Raw genomic sequence first — 21,096 nt, forward strand, 5'->3', positions numbered from 1 at the left:
CTACAGCCCCTACGTGGCCGTTCTGAGCTGCCATCATGAGCGGGGTTTTCCCCGCGTGATCCGCAGCGTTCACTTGTGCGCTGTGGCTCAGGAGGAGCTGGAGGCACTCCACGTGATCGGCGAAGGCTGCGGCGTGAAGGGGCGTTCTGGGGGAAAGGAACACGGCCACAGCTTTTGCTAAAGAATCACGAGAGTCACGTGTGCCCACTTTCCCAAAAACCACAAAGTGCAAATTTTTTTTTTTCCTGCGAAACTTAAAGTTATCACCTGGAGCAAGTTATAGTAGCAGCACCTTAAGTAAGTTAAATAATATTTACAGTCTCTGTCCTGGGAAGCAGGAAGGTGGATATAACAGTTTAGAGATAAGACACTGTGAAGAATCTCATATTAGCAGCATATTTATTTTAACAGAACATACTGCCTAACACGAAAAGCAGTACAATCCCTCATTCTTATTCCTGTGATTTATTTTTTTTTAATAAGCCTCAGATGGGAAGAACTATCAGAAAAGAACAGATCCATTACTTAAAAAAACTAAAATATTTTAAGTTATATTCAAAGATACTGCAGGAACAGCACTACTCTAAAAGGCAGAAGGAATACAATCCACTTTGAAGGCTATCAGTTTCTACAAGACTGGGACACCAGAAATCGTTTGCGGTCGCCCTTTGGCATTTTGGGTCTGAAGTGTGACTACTAGAATTGAAAACACAGTTGGTACACAACCCAGCTTAGTGTTACTTCAGTTTTGCTTATCAGTAAAGGTGAGATGGTCTTACCCTTACACGATTAAGTAATCACCATTACTGAGGGTATTAAATTTGTTTTAATCAACAAATTTGTTTTAATCAACAAAACTGAATATAGTTTTTAGAATTTCAGACATTTTACTAAATATTTATATACAATGAGGAGATTATCAATGTGACAAGTGAAGGATTTGGCTGAATGCATAGCTCTTGCTGTGTCAGTATTATTTTGCTGCATACACATTTTTCAGTTGTGTGCACTAAGAATGCAAACATAACATGAAAACTTTTAATGAAATACTTTTCTATATGTAAATAGTATCACTTCATTTAGCAAAGAGAAATGTGTTTAAATATTTAACAAAGAAAACAGGTTCAGGGAAACAGCCTATAGTCATAGCTGTTCTAAACAAACAAAATACTATTTCTTTTGGGTTTCTTTTCATGTGTGCCATGACACTGAATACTTCATCACATTCTTGCTTCAAGTGAGCCACCATTTAACTGTGCTGCAGTGCAAACTGCTGTCTGAAAGAGTCAGCATGACACGTCTTAGCTCAGCCATAACAGATCAGGATTAGTTCCAGGGGTTCAGAAAGAACTATGAAAAATACTGAATGGATTCATGAAATGCAATTTTTTTAAGAAACTATTACCTTCCTTTGTCATCTTCACAATTAACAATGCTGGCATCGATGGCTCCAATGAGTAGTGATGCACAGTTTTCATGATCATTGATTCTGCCAAAGAAAATACATTTTCAAAAAGGTAATAAGTCTTCATATTTTTTCACTTTGCAATATTAATTTACTTCACTTCCCATTAATATTTTTTACTGGTTATTTCCAAGTTACCCTACAAGCCTTTGTCTTAATGCTTTCAGTCACATTTCTGCATATTCATCATCTTTCCATTTAACCAGACTGCATCTGCTACTATGGATTTCAGTCTCTAAAGCAAAGCTGATCCTTAATTCATTATGCATAAAGGTAATTTCAAAGCCCAACACAAACCGAGGACTAAAACCTTAATATCTTAAAATCCTTAGTCTGTATGTCCAACACACCTGGATCTGGAAAGCACTCAATCACTGATACTTACATGTAGAAAGATTTATTCTAATGTTTAAGGTACTGAAACCCACATACCTTCCAACTCATACATTTAGTACTTTGATTTGGTGGATGTATTCAATTAATACTTTTTCTGATTATTGCTAAATTGTCTCATTTCATTATGAAAATGAACAGTAAAAGTACTGGACACAAAATATAGCTAACACACTTCCACATTGCATTAGCAGCTGTTTTCATTTTAAATTTACATACATATTTAAGCACATGTTAACAGTTTTGAGAACTGCATACTCTTTTAAAATAAACATTGAAAATTTTTTTTCAAAGCCATCACTAGAAATTCTGATTTAAAATACTATGTTTCAGCCACAAAGGATTTTAAGTGGAGTAAAAACAGTGCTTCCAATATGCTTTTATTTCTCTAATACATTGGCTTTTTATAATTTCAAAGTTTGATACATGACAAGTTACTTTCCTACTTCCTAATGATGTGAAGGAAAGCCTACTCAGTAATAACTTCTGTCATTACTTCTGAAAGACGTTCATTCTTCTAAGAGAACAGAGAACAGAATACAGTTGTTCTAATTATTGGCAGGATTTGGGAAGGTTTGCATTTGTCTTTAGAGCACTTAATTCCTTACTCTGATGGTTTACACATTTTAATAAGCACGTTACATCCTACATACTAATCTTGCATTTTTTTGTAAAATGCATTTGCAATTATGTTTTGCTCTATTAGCACCCTTTCTGCATGAAAACATACTGCTTTCTGTGAATAGGATGTGTCTAAAGTACATGCATAACTCATAATAGCAAACACTTTGTTGTTGTTTGTAAGTAATTTGAGAGCTTTGAATACAGAGTCTGCCTGTAAAGCTGATGGATCCCTTTGGCAATGACCTGGGTAAGAAGTCCCAAACCCTCAAGACATGAGATTATCTCAGAAGTGAAAAAAAAAAGACCATGAAGAAAGTCAGACTGGAAATCACTTCTCTGAGGATGTGTTGCAAAACATATGGCCTGCACAGAACACCATTCTAGCATGACACAGATTGTCATTTTAAAGGTTGTCCTTCATTAAGGTTTTGTTCCTGTGCTAAAATAGAATCATCTTCATTCTGACAAATTTATTTTAGCCACTGCATTTTTCAAAGGAACCTCCAAAGGCTATATTTACACAGACCAAGGCACTATAGCCCAGGCCATGGCCTCAGAGTGGAAGAGCTATTAAGTTCCACCCTATGTGAAGAAATGGCCTAAGTCTGTAATTGTAAGGAAAGGAGAAGAAACTCTAAAGGAACAGAAATACAGATAATATACTTACAAGTCAGCATTTTACCAAAAAGCTGAGGGTTATGCAAAAAATATAGTCTTTATTCTACCACTTTTTAAGTAGAAGTATAAGGACAATGTTATGGTCAGCTTTAAAACTATTTGCTCATGCAAATAATCTCAAAAAAGCTAACTTTCTTCTCATACTGCTACTTTTTGCAGACATATCCTAAAGCAACATCTGCATTTGTTACTGGAGATTTCTACTTACACAGCACAGTGCAATGGAGAGAAGCTATTACCATAGAATTTGTGGAAAAGTTTTTGTTCCAATAGTACCTCTATGCAGTTTTCATGACCTATAAGAGATCAGATATTTCACAGTGTTGCACAAAGCAGGTAATTCACTTAATTATATTAGGTTTATACAGGTTAGACTTTAACACTTTAAGTTCAAAGTTGAATACAATGTGTAAATAAGCTGTTATGCAACAAAACAGGAGATTTTTTTTTTTTTATGGCAGCAGCAAGATAGATCCAGGCCATTATTAGCACTTATGGAAAAAAAGAGGAAAGAAAGAGTCTCTTTTTAATATATGTTGCCTTACAACAAATGATCCAAATGACGATTCTGAGAAGCTTTATTCTTATGTTAAGCAACAAACTCAGATTATCCCGTTTAGAATAATCAGTTCAGAATATCCACCTATTCACATGGCCACTTGCATCAATAAATAAGGAGGTGACACCTTAAAGGAACATTCCTGGTCCCACAGAAATCAACTTCATCATTGACATGAGTAACACCAGAATTTCACCCGGCCTTCTTGTGACTTGGAGCAAATGAGTTGCAAAGTCACTGGGAGGTATCACTGGAATTTCCCTGGCTTCTGAACTGAAGGATGCACACAGCAAATGCTACCTACAGAGAGCACACAGAGCTCTGGGAGATAATTTGCCTCTTCAAGTCAAGCTCCTGAAAGGCTTAAGCTGCTTTGTTAACGTTTCCCTAAAACTGAGGCCGCCATTTGAACTTGGCAGTAGTCCACAGGGAGAAGCTTACCATTGTAACAAGCCCAGTGCAGTGGTGTGTAACCTTGATTATCTTTCAGACTGCAGTCTTCCTCAGCCAGTGCAATCTGCAGTAACTCATTCAGCCAAGTGGCGTGACCCCGAGCTGCTGCAAAGTGCAGGGGTGTTCTGCCTCTGGCATCTTTACACAGAATAGAGACTTCTTTCTCTAACAGCATCTGAACACATTCTTCGTGCCCAGTCATAATCTGATAACAAAAAAGTGAGTGAAGAGGTTGACATAATACAGATTCTTGCCCAGGAAATATGAAATATGATTGATGCCTGTGAACATGAAATGGTCTGGATGGGATTCAGCAGGCAGAGATAACAGCTCACTTGCTGAACTGCTCACTGCAATAATCATAAAATTCTATATAAATATCATCTCTTGTATCAGCTTCACATTGGATAAAAAGCTAGACTTAGCTAGGGAAATCTATCTTAGTCTAGCTAGACTAGAAAAGATTAGATCTGCCTCAAGTTTCACAGCTTCTAGAAAACTTAAGGCTTACCTACTTATACCATTGCAAGAAAAATGAAAGTAACAGCTGGCCAGTTCTTTTAAAGAAATTATTTTCAGAATTCTTAAGTACTCAGTTATAAGAGTAATGATTGCTATGATAAAGTGTCTAGAGCCAAGAAAAAGTGGTCTAATCACTATTTCACCTAATTAATTAAAGCAAATGTGAAATAAAGTCAAAAGCAGAGCACTACTGAGAGTAGATCTGTCCTGCTTTTTATGTCATTGATTATGGTTGGTCACGTTTCCAATCATCCATTCCAGTGTTCTCCATATTTAAATATCCCTATATGTATGAGTGAATTGTAGTCATAGTAAAACAAATAATTAAGAATCATAAAAATTAAGTCACCCCTCGATGTAAAGCTGTGCATCCCAGGAGATCAGCTGCATCTACAGATGCTTCTTTTTCAAGTAATAAAGAAACAGCATCAACATGCCCATAAGCCACTGCAAGCATTAGTGGAGTTCTAGAAAAAAAAAACAAACCAGTCACAGCTATAAAATGACATACTATGTCATACTATAAATGCCCCTACTTACTTACACAGAGAGAGAAATCGGGAAGCCCTACATTTCTCTCCATTCCTACCCATAAACCTTTTTTTTTTCACCATGCTTATCCATATGGCACCCAAGTGAAGATCTTCTGTATGAAATTATTAAGATGTTTAACAATCAACTGCCACGACTAAAATAGAAACAAACCCATTTTTAAGCAGTTTACAGAGTAACATCGTTAAGACAATCTGTTCTCCTAATAACCCACAATTATTGTCATCTCTGGTGACACATGAGTTTTGCAACACCCAAGTTTTGTGAATGAATGTCCCTGCTAGTTACCAAGATGACAATGACCTAAAGCATTTCTTCTGCAAAACTGCACAATTGCTTAAAGGGGATGAAGGGGCACAAGGAAACTATTCAAGCCAAACTTTGGACTAACATATCTTCCATTTTTTACTGAAAGAGACTTATTTTCCTTCTATTTTTAGGCAAGACTAATACCATTTAAAATTATATGTGCAGACATTATATGTACAGCATAAGATGTTCCATACAACCCAGATGAATTTTTTAAACCGTTCACACTTTCACTTTAAAAATACACTTTATTGTCTCTTTGCAACTGTCATTTAACAAGCTGTAAAGTTTTTGTAGGAACATCTCCGATGAATGTGTCACCTCAAATAAACACTATGTTCTACTGCACCAGCCTAACATATCATGCAAACCCTGAAACAGCAACATTTTAGAAAGAAAAAGACTCTACAGAAACATCTCAGGGGCTTGTTAGTTTTTATTGAATCTGGTCCTCAACATCTATAAATTTAAACTATGAAGCAGAGGCTAAGATTAATGATTAGTCCTTTCCACATGGCTTAGATCAACTGAATACATACTTTGTAATCTCTGCCAAATTCTATGAGGAGAAGTGCAGGAAATACAGTATTTCAAATAAATAGTTTTTTTTTCCTGAGAAATATGAGATGCTATTTGAATTGCAGAGCTAAAAAAAAAAAAACTTACTGTCCTTTGGCGTCTGTCACATCAGGGTTGTCTGCAACTTCTAGCAACAACCGTAGACAAGGTGTATGGCCATTAATGACTGTAAAGAAAAACAAGTATGTTTAATTTCAGATACTTTTCCACTGGAATGCTTATGGATAAAAAATTTTCTTTACAGAAAAGTCCACAGTATAAGAGATCAGTATTCTCCCAATTTTCATTTAAATTCATTTCACTCGTGCCAGTGAAATGGTGAGCTGGTTTTTCCCTGACCTCAGTAAGAGAAGGATTAGTTCTCTTAAGATACAAAAATCCCAAATGAGTAAAACAGAAATCATGATTTTCACTACTGAGAAGATTTCTACTAAACCAGACAGTATTTCAAAATCCCCCAGACTGAGCAGGCACACAAGGTTTGGAACACAGTAGAAGTATGTCAGCAAGGTTCCTTAATTTTATGTGCACTGTACAAGCAAGTACTTCAGTACTGCTATCAAAAAAATAAACATCTGCAAAGAATGACCAACTATAGAAATGTCATATTCATGAAAGCACATAACACCAGGGACTAAAATTCCCTTTGAGTTTTTCCATTTTATCAAAAATAATACTTACCAAAAACGTTTGGGGGTTTATTTTTGTTTTGTTTTTTGGTGATAGAGTTTATTTTGGGGTTTTTTTGGTTGGCTTTTTTTGGTGTTTTTTTTTTAATGTAACCCATTGCTGCTGGAAAACAGCTCTGAGTTACTAATTTTGCAGGGTTTGACACTGAACCCCATCTGTCTGTCAGTTGGCTTAAAGGCTTCAGCCTTTCATGAAATGAAGAGACGAGTATTTTCTTCTTTGAAAAACAATTCCTGTGCTCAGTAGATACGTGTGGTGTTCTTATTACACCAAGTCATGCATTCACACTGCCCACACCCTGTGGGCTGAGGCAAAACCCTTGGACACCACCTATGTCACATCACTCTGGCAGAGAAATGGGCACACATCATCACATTTAAATTATTCATCCAAAAATGGTCTTAGTTGCTCTACCCATAAAATTAAAAGACATTTTTAGTTATTTACCACTAAGTAATGCCATATACGTGACATGTAAACAGTTCTGCAGGGCAGATGAGTCACTGGCTTAGAGGGGAAAAAAAAAAAAAAAGATCTGTTCTTTCTTCCAGCAGTAGGAAGAGAAATCTTAACTTGTTCACAAAGACATCTGAAAAGGATTTTGGTAAACGAGTTTTAGAATAGATACTCACAGAAACTCCTAGGTGCTGACCTAGCAATTGCTAAGCATTGCAGAGCCTGCAGGGAATGTTAGTTTTGCCGACAGAGCTACAACACTAACACTAGGGGAACATTTGCAATGGATTCCCCAGGCTAGCCAGAGGACAGGCTGGTGGTATTAAAATTATACAGGGAACATATAATTTAGGTGAAGGAAATTCTCCATGTTATGAGGTCAGAGGAAGCCTATTCCCTAAGAGGACAGACAGCAAAAAGAAACACTTCATTAGGCGAGTTCTCTACTAAAGTCACAAATCCCTTTACTGAACGGAATTCCGGAGAATCCCATCATCCAATTCACCACTTCAGATCTCCTCAGCTTTGTGTTCAGCAATTGTGCTGGTGTAATTAGAAGGAATGAGGGTAGACAAGTTTAAGGGGATGGGCACACATTCCTTCTTGTTTCTTTCCAGTGCACAGTACTGCATGTGCAAGTAGTGCCCTTTGTGCACTGTCACTCGAGGGATTAATTCAGCAAGAATTCTGTTCGATTTCTGAAAATATGCCATGACCTCCTACACTTGCACTGCAAATACAACATTCCGAATGCTGCAGCAGCTCCAGGCCGAGTTCCCGACAGGTGGCACCAGTTTTTGCTAAAACACTCCTCACCAAAGTGTATCATTATGAAACAGCACCATGAAAATCATCACGTTGCAAGGGGCTGTTTATAGTAGCTGTGGGTAGAAGCTTTACTCCAGAGCTAATTTCCACAGAGCTCTGCATAGCTCTTGAGTGGAAGGTTCTAAGTGTTGTCTTAATGGATATTTACCCAAAGTGCACTTAACTCACAGTTGAAAGCTTCCCAATTCATGAGGGTGACGAATGTCCTTTACTAAGAGTTCAAATATTCAACCTGTTTTTGCAGTATTTTCCCTTCTGCTTAAGGTACATGTACTCTTTAGTGTCTCACTCCTGGGTGTAGGATTTTTTTCCCCTTTTTTCTTCATTATTTGGGGGGGGGGGGGGGTGTTTTTAATACATCTCTAACTTATTTTGCTTCACTGCAGATGTAAAGAACATTTTAATTTTTATCCCTGGAAATGTTTCTTAATCTGAGAAGCAAAAAGTATCACAGACCAGAAAAGTCTACAGTACTACAGTGATGGGGGTGATTTAAAAAGATATTAAAATCGGGGGGAAAGCCCACAGTCTGAATTTGTATGAAAGTAAGAAATGTGTGTAGTAAAATAACACCTTCTGGTCAACAAATTTACTCCATTCTACTCCACAGATTTATTCAAAAAATTCATATTTCAAGTCAGAGCTGCTAACCATTTAGTTTTCCCAGTACTGAAGAGCCCTTACATTTCAGCTGTGACAACTAGAAACTTATGTCACTATAACCACATTTTTAAATAAATGCAAATCATTGCTATAGTGATGATGTAACAGAAAAAGATATGTTTGAAGTAACTACAGAAAAGCTATTGAACAACATAGCTCAGTCTTGTGGTAGCACTGATATTAATTTAAATTAATTAAACCATCAGTATTTATCATGGGGAGAAATGTGCTCAGTTCTGATGCAAAACTGAAGAAGCCAGAAAGCATTTTTAGTATGCAGTTGTCTGAAGGTATTTCCTTCAGACAACATTGATAATAGTCCTTTTGACTTTATATTTTTATGATCACACACAGAGAATAAACTGGTACTAGAGGATATATATGCATTTTAATCTAAGCAAGATTAAAAGATAAACAGAAAGACAATTAAGTCTGGTCCTGAATTAATTATCCATGTGGTATTAATTTTCCTTCCCACTAGAGGCCACTGCTACCCTGTACAGAGCTCCTCCAGGAACAGCAGAGGAGACACGTTCCCTTTGGCACCTCCAGATATTTACCTGACAGGTACATATCCAATAACAACCTTCAAATAAATAATAAAGTCTACATTTCCCAGTTAATTATGCATGTTACATAATAAACACCCCACACATGAGGAGTGGAGCGGGCTCCCAGCAAGTGCAAGTTCACAAGCTCAGGAGTAGGAGGAGGTCTGAGAGGAGGCGGTGAATTTCCACAGTGTTGCCACTGCAAAAGGCTGCAAGTTTTGAACACCAGGATAATTTCATCACCAATCAGAGCCCACATGTATTTTTCAACCTTTCTTCCAAAGGAGAAACCGTGAGGCAAGTGTTCCCTCCTCCCCTGATTTTTTGGCTGAGGAACCATTAAGAGAAGGCATCACAAGGGAATCACCACACATCTTAAAGTGTAGTTGGTAACAGAGAGGTATGGTAAAGAAAAGGCAAGCAGGTAAGGGCAGAGCAGTAGTGGTGTGGAAAATATGGGATTCTGTGTGAGGGAGGACTGAACCACAGGGACAGAGAAAAAAAAAGACCAATGAAATGGAAGATAAATGGTTTAACTGTAGGACCTCAGAAAACAAGCATCAGTCCTCAGTACATATGAAAATCTCCTTCCTTTTAGAAATGTGCACAGTGATAATAGGTAGGTAAAGATAACTGCTTCCGTGTGGTAGGGTTTATACCACAAGTGTAACATAAGATCACACTCACCTGAGGCATGGAGGGGGGTCCTTTTGGTGACATTGTCTTTTACAGTGACAGAAGCACCCTGGCTGATGAGAGCTTCCACACACTCTGCATGTCCTTTAAATGCAGCCAAGTCCAAAGCAGTGCGTCCCTTCTCATCCTTAATATCCAGATCTACCAGAGATTGGAGAAGTACCTCCAAGGCTTGATGATGACCATTATAGGCCTAGAAGGATGAAATGTGTCATTTAAAGAACACAACTGCTGTCTTTCAAAGACCTTTCATATAAACTGTGAATAAAATCCCTCCTTGTCACTGTCTCCTAAACACAATAAAAATCACATGGTTTTCTTGATTCCTTCTGACTCTTTTTTCAACTTGAAAAGATTTTCCCAAATTACACTGTTGCCAAGAAACTAAAACATTCCTAGTGTTTAGGGAAAGAAATTATGGTTCTTGATTTGTTCTAACCTTCTAATACAACCCAAGACGAGGAGTTTCAGGCAATAAATTGCCCGTTCAGCACAGGTCAATCAACAATTAATTTTCCACATTCTACAGTATCTGTCAGGGAAACACTTGCTTCAAAAACTATATTGATTGGAGTGATACTGGTCAGAGTTTGCATGGATTATCACCTAACTGGCTGCTAAATTCGACACATGTGCTGGTCTCCAACTAAATGAGGGCAATTCTCAAACCAGACTTTTGTGCAAATACAAACACAAACTTGACCTGCTGTTTGTAGCTGATGCTTCATGGAGTATTCCTGCCAGCTGAATCATTTGGTAGAACAACCACAGTGACAAGTACATGCACTTCCAGACCTACAGTCGCACTGGAGCCAACAACACAAACACAGCTGCCACTGCAAAACCCAGTGACTAGCCCCAGAAACTGGAAATATTTCATTCACTTTGTAGGGACTGCCCTCCTCTCCTTACTGGCAGACTCACAGAGAACATCCCTTTTTTTTATGCATGATTATGTAATTACTATTATCAGAGTTGAAACTGTGGACTCTCCATGCCTGGAGATATTCAAAATGTGATGGGGCACAGCCCGGAAAAAATCCGGTCTAGCTGATTCTGCTTTTACCACAGAGCTGGGACTGCATCTCCAGAGGTCCATGTCAACCTCAACTATTCTGTGATTGGGAAGAGGGAACTGGAAAAAGGGATCATGACTCTTGAGCTCTTGGGAGAGAGAAGCTACTGTGATCTCTGAGGCCACATGTGCTAGATTCTGTTGTGATACCACAGTTTCCATAGCACTCTCACAGAACACTTCAGGAGTTTAAAAACACGCTTTCCCACACCCTGTTGTGTACCAGACAGTTTTTTGCACTGCACATCTCCACAAGAACATCAGAGTATCCCATTCCATGATCAAAGTTTAAGCTCTGGCTCTATATTTATAAACTAGTTTTAAATAAAAGTTGTGAATTTCCATTTAATTTCACTTCAGTGTCTGTGTCATCTTCTTACTGAAGTGTTAGAATCAGTAAGAATCGAGAGCTTCAGCTGCCAAAAACTTAATTAGCAATTCCAGCCCAGAACCTGTTTTCGTTATATCTAGGCCTACATCCCTTCCCACCTTTTTCAAAACAAGTCTATGGTTAAACTTGCTTCAAAGACAGAGATTAAGGAATTATTCTAGGAGATATTGATCAAACGCTTTACACATCTCATACTTACAGCTAAATGCAAAGGACTTTTGGTAGCTGCAGAATCAGATTCTTCAAATATATTGTTGGTTTTTTCCAGAAGCTGGAAGAAGGGAAAAAAAAAAAAAAGGTAGTCTTAAAACATTTTTACATGAGACAGGATAAGTTTTCATGGATTATAAATCTGTAAATCAGCAAAAATATATTTTAGCCTCAGTGAGTATTGAAGGATTGTAAAGTGTTCTCAAGCTTTTCTGCACAGGGTAAAGTTATAAGACTAGTTTAAAAGCTTGTCATGAACATCCTTACCCTAATTAATTTGTCTCCATGAAATCCTAGGACTTGCTTGGGTGAGAAAGGAGCCCTCAAAAGAAAGGATTTGTGGAGTAAAGCCCTCACTAAGTTTACACTGGAGAAAGCACAGTTTCATGATTACACAGCATATGCAAGCCATGTCTGGTACAGTGTTTTGGATAATTCTGACACATAATTAGCACTGGGAATAATTATAACTGAGCCGTGATTCATTCAGTCAATTTTATAATTTATCAAAGAAGAATCTGCTCCTATAATGACAGTCTTCCAAAATGCAACCCATCCTTGAACTCCTGCAAACATCACGCTTTTACATGATCCTCTTCATTCCAAGGGATCCTAAAGCATTTTAAGGCTTAAAACTGAGGGCATTTCCATCCATCTGGAAAGAGGAGCTATGGATTACCACCACTCCACAGTATGAACCCTGACAACTTATTCAATTGAGGCTGCAAAGAAAATCATACGTGGTGTCGACAACAATATTGACAATTCAATATCTGTGAGTAGCACTGCTCATGTGCACGGTCCTTTGCTCAATAACTACATGACAGGTAACTACAACTGACTTTTAACATTTCTAAGGCTACAAGTCAACTTTTCACAGTCTTTTTTGAGTTCTCTTTTCATTTGTTTTGGATTATTATTTTTTTACAGAGTAAATTTCTGAAAAGACTGAAAAAGAGGAAAGGAAGTTTTTGTGACAATCTGGACAATTTTAGGCTATGACAACATGAAAAACTCTCCAGAGAGACCAGTGAAAGCCTATAGATGGCTTGCCTATGCTGCAAGATGATGGCATGTCCTAAACTCTGATGTACACCTGAACTTTTGATGTAACAAGTTAGTCTTTAATAGACCTACATCAATGATAAATTTGTCCAAAAATCTAACTGGAATAAAAGTCAGCATTAATAATGCATGGGGTGTCACAAATCTCTTATCAAGCAAATGCAGTAATCTGAATCCTATGGAAAAGGTAGAAAATTAAGCAGTAATTTCATTTATTTGCATATTTTGCGCCTAGTAATACGTCAAGACTGGGAAAGAAGCGTGTGCTGATAAGAGTACCACTCATAAGGAACTGGGTGTGTGTATTAACAGGTAATACAAATTTTAACACTTCCCCACACCTAAGGGCGGTGGGGGGGAAAGAATCAAGTCCCCCACCAGTTTCTTGGTAGGTTTGGGACAGTTAAGAAACACATTTGGTGTTACCATGTGGAACCACCTCCAGCTAAAATACTCTTCTTCACTTATATAAGAGAGCTGTAAACAGGATGAAGCAGTAGCCAGCTCTGAATACATGAATACATCTGATTTTTCCTACTGAGTAAACAATCTAAAAAAAAAAATCCCACCAAACAAACCCAAGCACTAAGCCTGTTCCTCTGCCTACCTAATACTGGCCTTTACTCTGAGTCCATGAGGCCAGCACAGCAGGCTAATTGAATCACTTTTAATTACATTTATCATCATCTGTTGAAATTCCAGGATCAAAACTGTAACGAAGAAATACTTCCTTTCACCTGTCAGAAGGCTCCAAAAGTCTCCTGGAACAAGGCAGATAATTGCCTCTCAAGCAAATGAAAGAAACCACACAGCAAACTGACAAAATTAAGGCTCTAAAGGCACAATTTGTGGGATTGAAGAGCCCCTCACAAAAGGCATCTCCATGGCTTAAAGTCAAAGCAGTTTAGGCTGATGCAGACTAAGCTTAATGAGTTTCTTAGTCATAAGGCTGAATGTCTCCATCATAAAGTCAAGTGTAAATAAGAATTTGAAGGTAAAACTGGTAGCTCTCAGAAACAGAGCCATACAGTGCAAGAAGAGAAATTATAAAGGAGAACAAGAAGAGGAAGATTAAAGAAAACAGCATTAATAATTTTTTTTTATTTTCCTGTCAAGCACCCCTTTCTAACAGGTAACACTAAGTCACCTGAAGGATAAACATCATGCACAAAGAAACAAAAGTGCCAGATCCAAGAAATTCTCCAGTTGCACCATCGTCTCTATGGTTCTGTGGATGCATTTATAGTAAATTACATCTCCTTGTTATAAGAGCACATGAAACAGTGTGTCTTTGGTTGATTCTAGTTCCATTATACTTAGAAGAAGATATTCATAATTGCATCAGTTTTTAAGAAGGAGAATTTACCACTCAAAATCATTTGCCCTGGCAGCCATGGAAGCTTAAATCCACAGACCCCGCAGAGCAATCCCAGCGTGTCTGCTGCCATCCACACCTGTCTGCAAAGCTGGCCAAGGCATTTCGCTGAAGACAGACAAACAAGCATGAATTACTAACAGTCTGTGGTTACTCATGGCTGGATGGAGAATGTCCCACCATATCACATTTCTTGTTTTTGTGACTTTGAAAGGATGTCCTTTAGCTGATCACGTTTCTATATATTGAGTGCCACAGATTTGAAGCGCACGTCAGAATTGTGCAAAGACACTGCAAGTGAGATCGATGGGCACTCTTCTCTGTGGTTAGGTTAGAACCTTTTAAAAGGCAAGGCTACCCTTACTCTCCTTCTGCCTCTTGGAAATTTCCAGCATGATCCCTTCCCTTCCCATAACAGCACTATTTAATATGGTATGTAATCATTTTGTGAAGTCTTCTTCAGACTCAGAAACAGGAACGTGAATGCTTTGGGAGGGAGACACAGACAAAGTAAGATAAAACACGTCAATTATTCAGTTCTATTCTTACAAACTAACAGCACCACAAGGTTACTATTCTAAACTATCTTCTCTCCCCCAGTTCAGCATGAAGATTATTAACTTCTACAGTTCTCACCATTTTATTTGTGCAGTAAGGAAATATTTACAGGCATAAGAGGATTTACTGCTTGATTTTATTCTGTGGTTATAAGAAATTACTATATGGCATATATAATATGGTCTGGGTCTCCCCCTTCACTGTTTGGGGGGTTCAGATATGCCACTTAATGAGTCAGGGTACTTCATATGACTGTCCTTATAGACTATAATATATTCTAAAATTCAGCTCTGGTTCAAAAAAAAAAAAAAAAAAGAAGCTCACTGAAGCATCTGAGTAATTTAAAATTACTGTTAGGCAGAACAGAATCTAGTACTTTCATCATGCATAAAAGGTTTAAGCTACACTTTTAAAAGGAAGAGTCAAAAGAAACTTCAAACCATAGACACTGTGGTGCTGTGGGACAGGATGGGTGCTATCTCAAACCCTAAAAGAGAAGAGAATGTGTGATCCTGTCCGAGCCATCACACACAGGCACCTCCAGGCACAGCTACTTAAATGAACTCCTGATAGTTATGTCAAAGGTTTGAGCTATCTAGCACTGAAGTTAAAGTGACTTTTCTTTGAGAGTTTTACTATTTTACTAAGGCAACTTCAACATTCCAACGCACAGACTCCCAGTACTCTTAATGCTAATTGTAAAATGGCAAAATATTAGATTAAATGTGTGTATTCTATAAATAGCTTTACTCTGAAAGGTTATTAGTCAAACAGCATTCAGAAATTTTCACACACAAAGAGCTGATCAAAAGGCAATTGAGACAAAATTTTAAGTTGAACACTGTTCTTCTGCAATAATTACATAGCAATGCAGCTTATCACTTACAAGGTCATTCATAAGTGGAACTAGTAATGATTTTTAATGTCACTTTCAGAACTGAATAAAAATATATCAGCTAGATGTCACTTTGCATCTCATCTTTCCTGATAAATTGCAATAGATAATTGTCTCTACTGGGAGAAAACATACCAATAGCAGCTTCTTTTAAATAAAGGCTTTTCCAGCAAGTAGCAAGCACATGATTGAAAACTCTCATCAGTTGTTTCTGATTATATAGAAAAGAGTAAAAGAATTAACCTCTGTACTACTTTATAACAGGGAAGTGCATTTTTAAATCTCAGAATTATTCCTGATTGAATAATTCAACAGGTAAAGCGGCACAAACATATCCTCAGGGAAAAAAGCAATCCTGTAAGCTCTCTCCATGTTTGTAAATACAAATGCTCAAATTATTTTAATTTGATCAGGTTAAAGTCAATGTGCATCCTTAACCCAGTGGCTGGCGCTTTTCTAAGATAAGGCTTTAAAAATCAAATTAATCAATATTTACCCATCAATTTCACTCACGTGCATAGATTATGGGTGAAGCTAAAATAATGTAGGCAAGAAGTAGTTTCACAAGAGCTTAGGTAGACTGAGCCTGAAGACATTTATCAAGTAGTTCCATGCAACTCTTCCAGTACAAACTTTGAAAAACCAATGCCCCACCAGAACAGTCACCACCATGCAAACAGGACACTTACCTGGCATATAAGAGAACAATGTTCAAGTCTATAAACATATCTAAATCTGAAAACTTGAGCAAACCTCCAGTCCACTGGCTGTTCTCACCTGGGGCATAGATCTTCTGCTGGAGCATTTCCACTCCATACAAACCCATTTCATATTAAGCCATACTTGGTGGGTCATACAGAGGAGATTCTCACCCAGTGAGTATTTATACATGGAGGACAGTTCCAAATGAGAGTGAGATCCCTCCCAGTGCCAGCCAGCACAGTATCTTGGTCTCTTCTGGGGATGTAGAAATCCAATTTCTTTGTCAGCCAGAGCAGAGATTTGAACCTGGGACTTTCGTACTCAAGTCATAGATATCACGTTTCTTTCTGGCCAGAAATTCTAACTCAGAGGTTCTTTAGAGCCTCATACTTTGCTTTAAGGACCCTTTTAGCCAGTGAAACTTTTGCAAATTTCATGGAGTTGTGCAAAAGGTATAGGAAGGCTTATCTTTAGAGAAATAATTATCCTTAAAAATTTCCTCTTTGGATAGAAAATTTGAGTGCTGGTGAAATACAGTGACAGTCAATTTTTAAAATGTGCATTTCAGTGTTATTTTTGCTACTCTCCTCTCATTTGAGCCTATGCTCTGTAATACACACAAGTGCTTTCTAAATTCAGGCTTACTTGAAGCTGTGTAATTTACATTTCTTCTCTGAACCACTTTGAAATTGGCCACAAACTTTCAGAAAACAGACAAGTGTTGGTTCCATTTCACATTACCAAATGCAAAGTTACTTTAACATCCAGGAAAGTGTCATGCCAGTCAGGTACGTGCACTGGACTCACAACTCCTAAGACTGACTGAGGAGAAGCAACAGACTTGAGCAAAGCTTGAGCCTGTAAGCAACAGGAAGAAGGAAATCCAATGGAAGCAAAAGCAGCACACATGCAATTTCTTGAAGTACATGGCATGCTAGTTAAGAGTTGTGATTCTTCTTCCTCAGCCTTTATCAGAGTGAATACAAGGATTTGCAAAATACAAAGAGAATACACAACATGCAATCATTTTTCATTTACTCACTATATCCAATGGAGTTTTGCTTCCAATCTAATTAAAAATGTCAATTAGAATAATTAAAGACAGAAATATTCAAGTATAATGGTAATCTGCAAGTGTTTCTTGGGTTTTTTTGTTTTCTTTTTTCTGTACAATAACTGCATTGCAAGCAGTGCACGAACAGAATCAAGACCTGATCCTCTGTGCCCCATGTCTACAGTGCCCACCCACAGTGGAAATACTCCTGAAGCAACAAGACTACAGCCACTGTGGATAAACAGCAGTTACATTACTTCCTAAGGAAGGAGGGAAAAGAGGAAAATAATGATAATGTTTAAGATCAAACAGATCTACAGGTACAAAATATATACTGTGGGAAACTGCTTAACGAAGTTAGATTGCTTTGTAAACCTACAAATACAAATAAACCAGTGATAGGTTCTGTTTGAAAACATCTTGCCTTCAATAAATAAGCCTGATTACACCCCTAAAATCCCAGTGACTGCAGCTCTTTCTGAGCTATGCACTCTAATGCAGTGCAATATGCCACGATCAAATGTCCTTTTCATTGGATTCAGTAGATTTGAGTGAGTCAGATATTCTTCTCACATTTACATTTAAACACCACACACACAGATACACAGACAGGTATTTAAGGCAACAGCGGAAGCCCATGACCTCTTTCCAAACTGAAGGAAAAATGTCTCCTGCAATTCTGCAATGACCTTGTTGTTCTCTGTCAGAAGACAGCAGATGTAAGTGCCTTGCTTCTCCACCCCGGGAAAATAAAAATATAGACTAAAAAAAGACAAGATCTGTCAGAGAGACAGAAAAAAACCTCAGAGATGCTAGGCAATACTCTATCCTACAAACCAAAGTGCCAGCAAGGTGCCAGAGCAAATGGTAAATCGCTGCACTCACTGAGATCATAAGCAGCATTAGCTTTCTGGGAAACATTTTTAGAATCAAAATTGTCTACTTTCCAAAACATAAAATTTAAGACAGGTTGTACCATGATAAGCTAAAATATATCAGTGTATCCAGCATATATAGGCTCCTATTGATCATTTAACCAGGGGGTACAAATTGCACAAATGCTGACATCAAGTAATTAAATCAGACTACCATGATTTGAGGGATTCTAGAACTGAGAGACAAATTAGGTTTAATAAAGTTATTTTTGAGCATTAAGTTCCTAAGTTCTTCTCTTTTAGAAAAACTTTAGTTAATGACTGTGCACTTCTCAGCTAAAAAAGGAGCTTCCATGTTGGAAAAGCTCTCATAGACATAGGTACAAAGTAATTCACCACACAAAACACTATTGCCTCTGGTTCAGACAAAAGATTCCGTTTAAGAAGGAGGGTGTTGGTTCTGGAGACAGAAAGAGAAAGGAGAAAACCCAGGATGTATCCCCTGAATAAAGAGATCTGGGTCAGGAGGCCTAGAGGCTGCCACTGGACAAGCAGCGGAGCCAGATCCCCATGTGGCAAAAAGTTTTTTAACACCTATCCCAACAATGCTTGTGATTCACTCATCACTAATTACCAGCATCCTGCTCTCAGATGGATGAATGAACAAATTCTTGTTGATACAAGACATAGATAATGAGCAGCAGCCACATCGAAGAGTTATGGGGTCTGTGATTTCAATTTCTCCCACAGGTTAAGGAACCAGGTGTTTGAAGGCATGGCTTAACTACCTTGGAGTGGCAAGGGCTGGTCTAATAAAAGTTGTTACCCAGCCTCTCCTTTCACAGCACAGCCAAAATGGCCTTCTGCTGCCAGGCATCTCCCTCTGCCCCTTCTCCCTGACACACACAGCTCTGCTGTCACCTCGCTGCAAGCAGGCAGAGATTTGGCTTTTCTTTTGGACATGGCTTTTGGTTAAACCTTGCTCTCTTCCTAGCCTCAAATGAATTAGCCCCTGTGCTGATTCAATCTCCATCAGTCAAAGAATGAATTTCATTTACAAATAGAATAATAAGAAGAGCAGATTAAAAGAAAAAATAATCATCAATTCTTACAGTCAGAGAAGAGATTTCACTTCAGGAGACAGGCATTTAATTCTGTTTGCCCTAGCATTGCACAGAAACCTATTTTTATCAGCACAAAGTGCTTGACTGTCTCTCCAGACAGAATTTTAATGTGAAATTACAATTTAAATTCCACTCTTTTCACACCAATAAAGATTTTGTGATAAGAGATCATTTCAATGAAAAAAAAATCCCACCATATTTTTCTTTATTTTTTTTTTTCAAAGTAGTTTGGTGATGTGATCAGTTCTAAAATACCAGTTAGCAGCTGTGACCAATATCCCTGACTACTGAACACCAAAGTCAGTCCCAATCTAAACAAACTTGAGGCTATTTTCAGAAGTAGAAAGGCAGATGGGAGTGTCAGTTGCTTGCAAGCACACATGCCACCCGTTCAGCCTTTATGAATGGCTCCTTACAGATGGAGAAAGAACTGAAGAATCTGCTTGCACTATTCTCTCTTAGCAACGTCACATCATTCATTGCAGGCAACAACCCCACTAATATCCCAGACAATCTAAAGGTCGTCCAGGAAAAAAGCTTCTGTTGTTGCGTTCTGTGGTTGGAACACACAAGCACAATTTTTATTTGTTTGGGTCAAAGGATTTTGCACTCTTGCAATCTTTGCACCTTTGCACTCTTATTTCTTATTTCTCTTAATACCTTTGCTCTTCACACAAAGAAATGTAGCTAAGTTCCAGCCAAGGTATTGGGCTCACAGTAAACACAAAAGTCAAAAAATGAAAGTATATTTTCATAGATAAACCAACCTTTTCTAAACTGCACTGAAACGTAAATATTTTATAACACTGAGAAGCTATGGTGCTTAAAGCACAGATCAAATCCCCCAGTGAGGGAAACTACACTGGATGCTGCAACTTCTTCTATGGACTTACTTTTGAAAGTGAACATTTATTTAGAAAGAAGCTCTTTTAGATACCTGTTATAAAAAACAGAGGGAAGAGGAGAAATAAAAATTAGTCTTACAAGGTCCTTGATGAACTTGACATATTCTGGAACACCAAAATAATTCCCTAAAATTTTGCTGAAATTTGGTATTGTGCATGTAAAGAAATACTAGCAATCATTACTTATAGAAAAACAAGATTATTGTTGCACCCACCTTGGCTTAGTTTTGACCAGAATTAAAGCTCCATATTTCACATGAACTCTTCCCTCTAACAAGTTTTGGGCCCATAAGGAACTGTCTTGTTCTAGGATAGATATTTCCTAGATATTTTAATTTATGATCTATTGATAATAAAACAAAAATATTTACCAAGGGGATAAAACAGTAAAATAAGAGTTAATTTGGTACTGAAAAGTAATGGTTTTTTTCAATAATCATGACTGAGAATATCTTCTTCAGGCTAGAAAGGACTGGAAATATTTTAAAAGGAATACTCCATATGTTGGAGTTCCTGTGATAGATTAATGGTTCAAAGTTAGTGCTTTTAAGAAAGATATCATTTATCTTATTACTGCATGCGTGAAAACAAAATAAAAAAATCTCCCTACCTATCTACAGACATATTTACATTGGAATTAGGGCTGCTGGGCTCACACTGTTCCTTGAGTAAGAGCAACTAAAAATATTGTCAATCTAATTTTCCTTTTCACTGGCACTGAAAAAAAACAACAAGAAAAACTTTTTTCCAAGATATAGCAATAAAACCAGCCAAGTACTCCCCAGTCACAACCAGCTGCCCTTGTGCACCTCCTCTACACACAAACCCATCATCTCAGTGTGCGAGTTA

At 37.7% G+C, this 21,096-nt stretch overlaps 1 protein-coding gene and 1 long non-coding RNA gene across 17 annotated transcripts in view; one reads left to right on the plus strand and one right to left on the minus strand.

Moving 5' to 3' along the window:
- ANKRD44 (ankyrin repeat domain 44) overlaps window positions 1-21,096 on the minus strand; it is a 135,731-nt gene that overhangs the window by 10,257 nt on the left and 104,378 nt on the right. For 9 of the 16 annotated variants that reach the window (XM_027637419.1, XM_027637413.1, XM_027637417.1 and 6 more), the window contains 9 exons: window positions 17,332-17,358; window positions 11,684-11,755; window positions 10,010-10,211; window positions 6,222-6,300; window positions 5,044-5,161; window positions 4,161-4,377; window positions 3,369-3,456; window positions 1,406-1,489; window positions 1-146 (listed from right to left, as the gene is read on the minus strand). In XM_027637419.1, coding sequence (XP_027493220.1) covers window positions 1-146; window positions 1,406-1,489; window positions 3,369-3,456; window positions 4,161-4,377; window positions 5,044-5,161; window positions 6,222-6,300; window positions 10,010-10,211; window positions 11,684-11,755; window positions 17,332-17,358 — 1,033 coding nt within the window. The remainder of the gene's footprint in view (window positions 147-1,405; window positions 1,490-3,368; window positions 3,457-4,160; window positions 4,378-5,043; window positions 5,162-6,221; window positions 6,301-10,009; window positions 10,212-11,683; window positions 11,756-17,331; window positions 17,359-21,096) is intronic. The other 7 variants (XM_027637424.1, XM_027637416.1, XM_027637415.1 and 4 more) reach the window with 1 other exon arrangement.
- LOC113944374 lies at window positions 155-10,032 on the plus strand. The gene is made up of 3 exons (XR_003526660.1): window positions 155-764; window positions 3,320-3,496; window positions 9,253-10,032. It is a non-coding gene; the product is annotated as an uncharacterized LOC113944374 (long non-coding RNA).

This window comes from Corapipo altera, unplaced genomic scaffold (assembly GCF_003945725.1).
Source record: "Corapipo altera isolate COAL_440 unplaced genomic scaffold, ASM394572v1 45, whole genome shotgun sequence".
NCBI lineage: Eukaryota > Metazoa > Chordata > Aves > Passeriformes > Pipridae > Corapipo > Corapipo altera.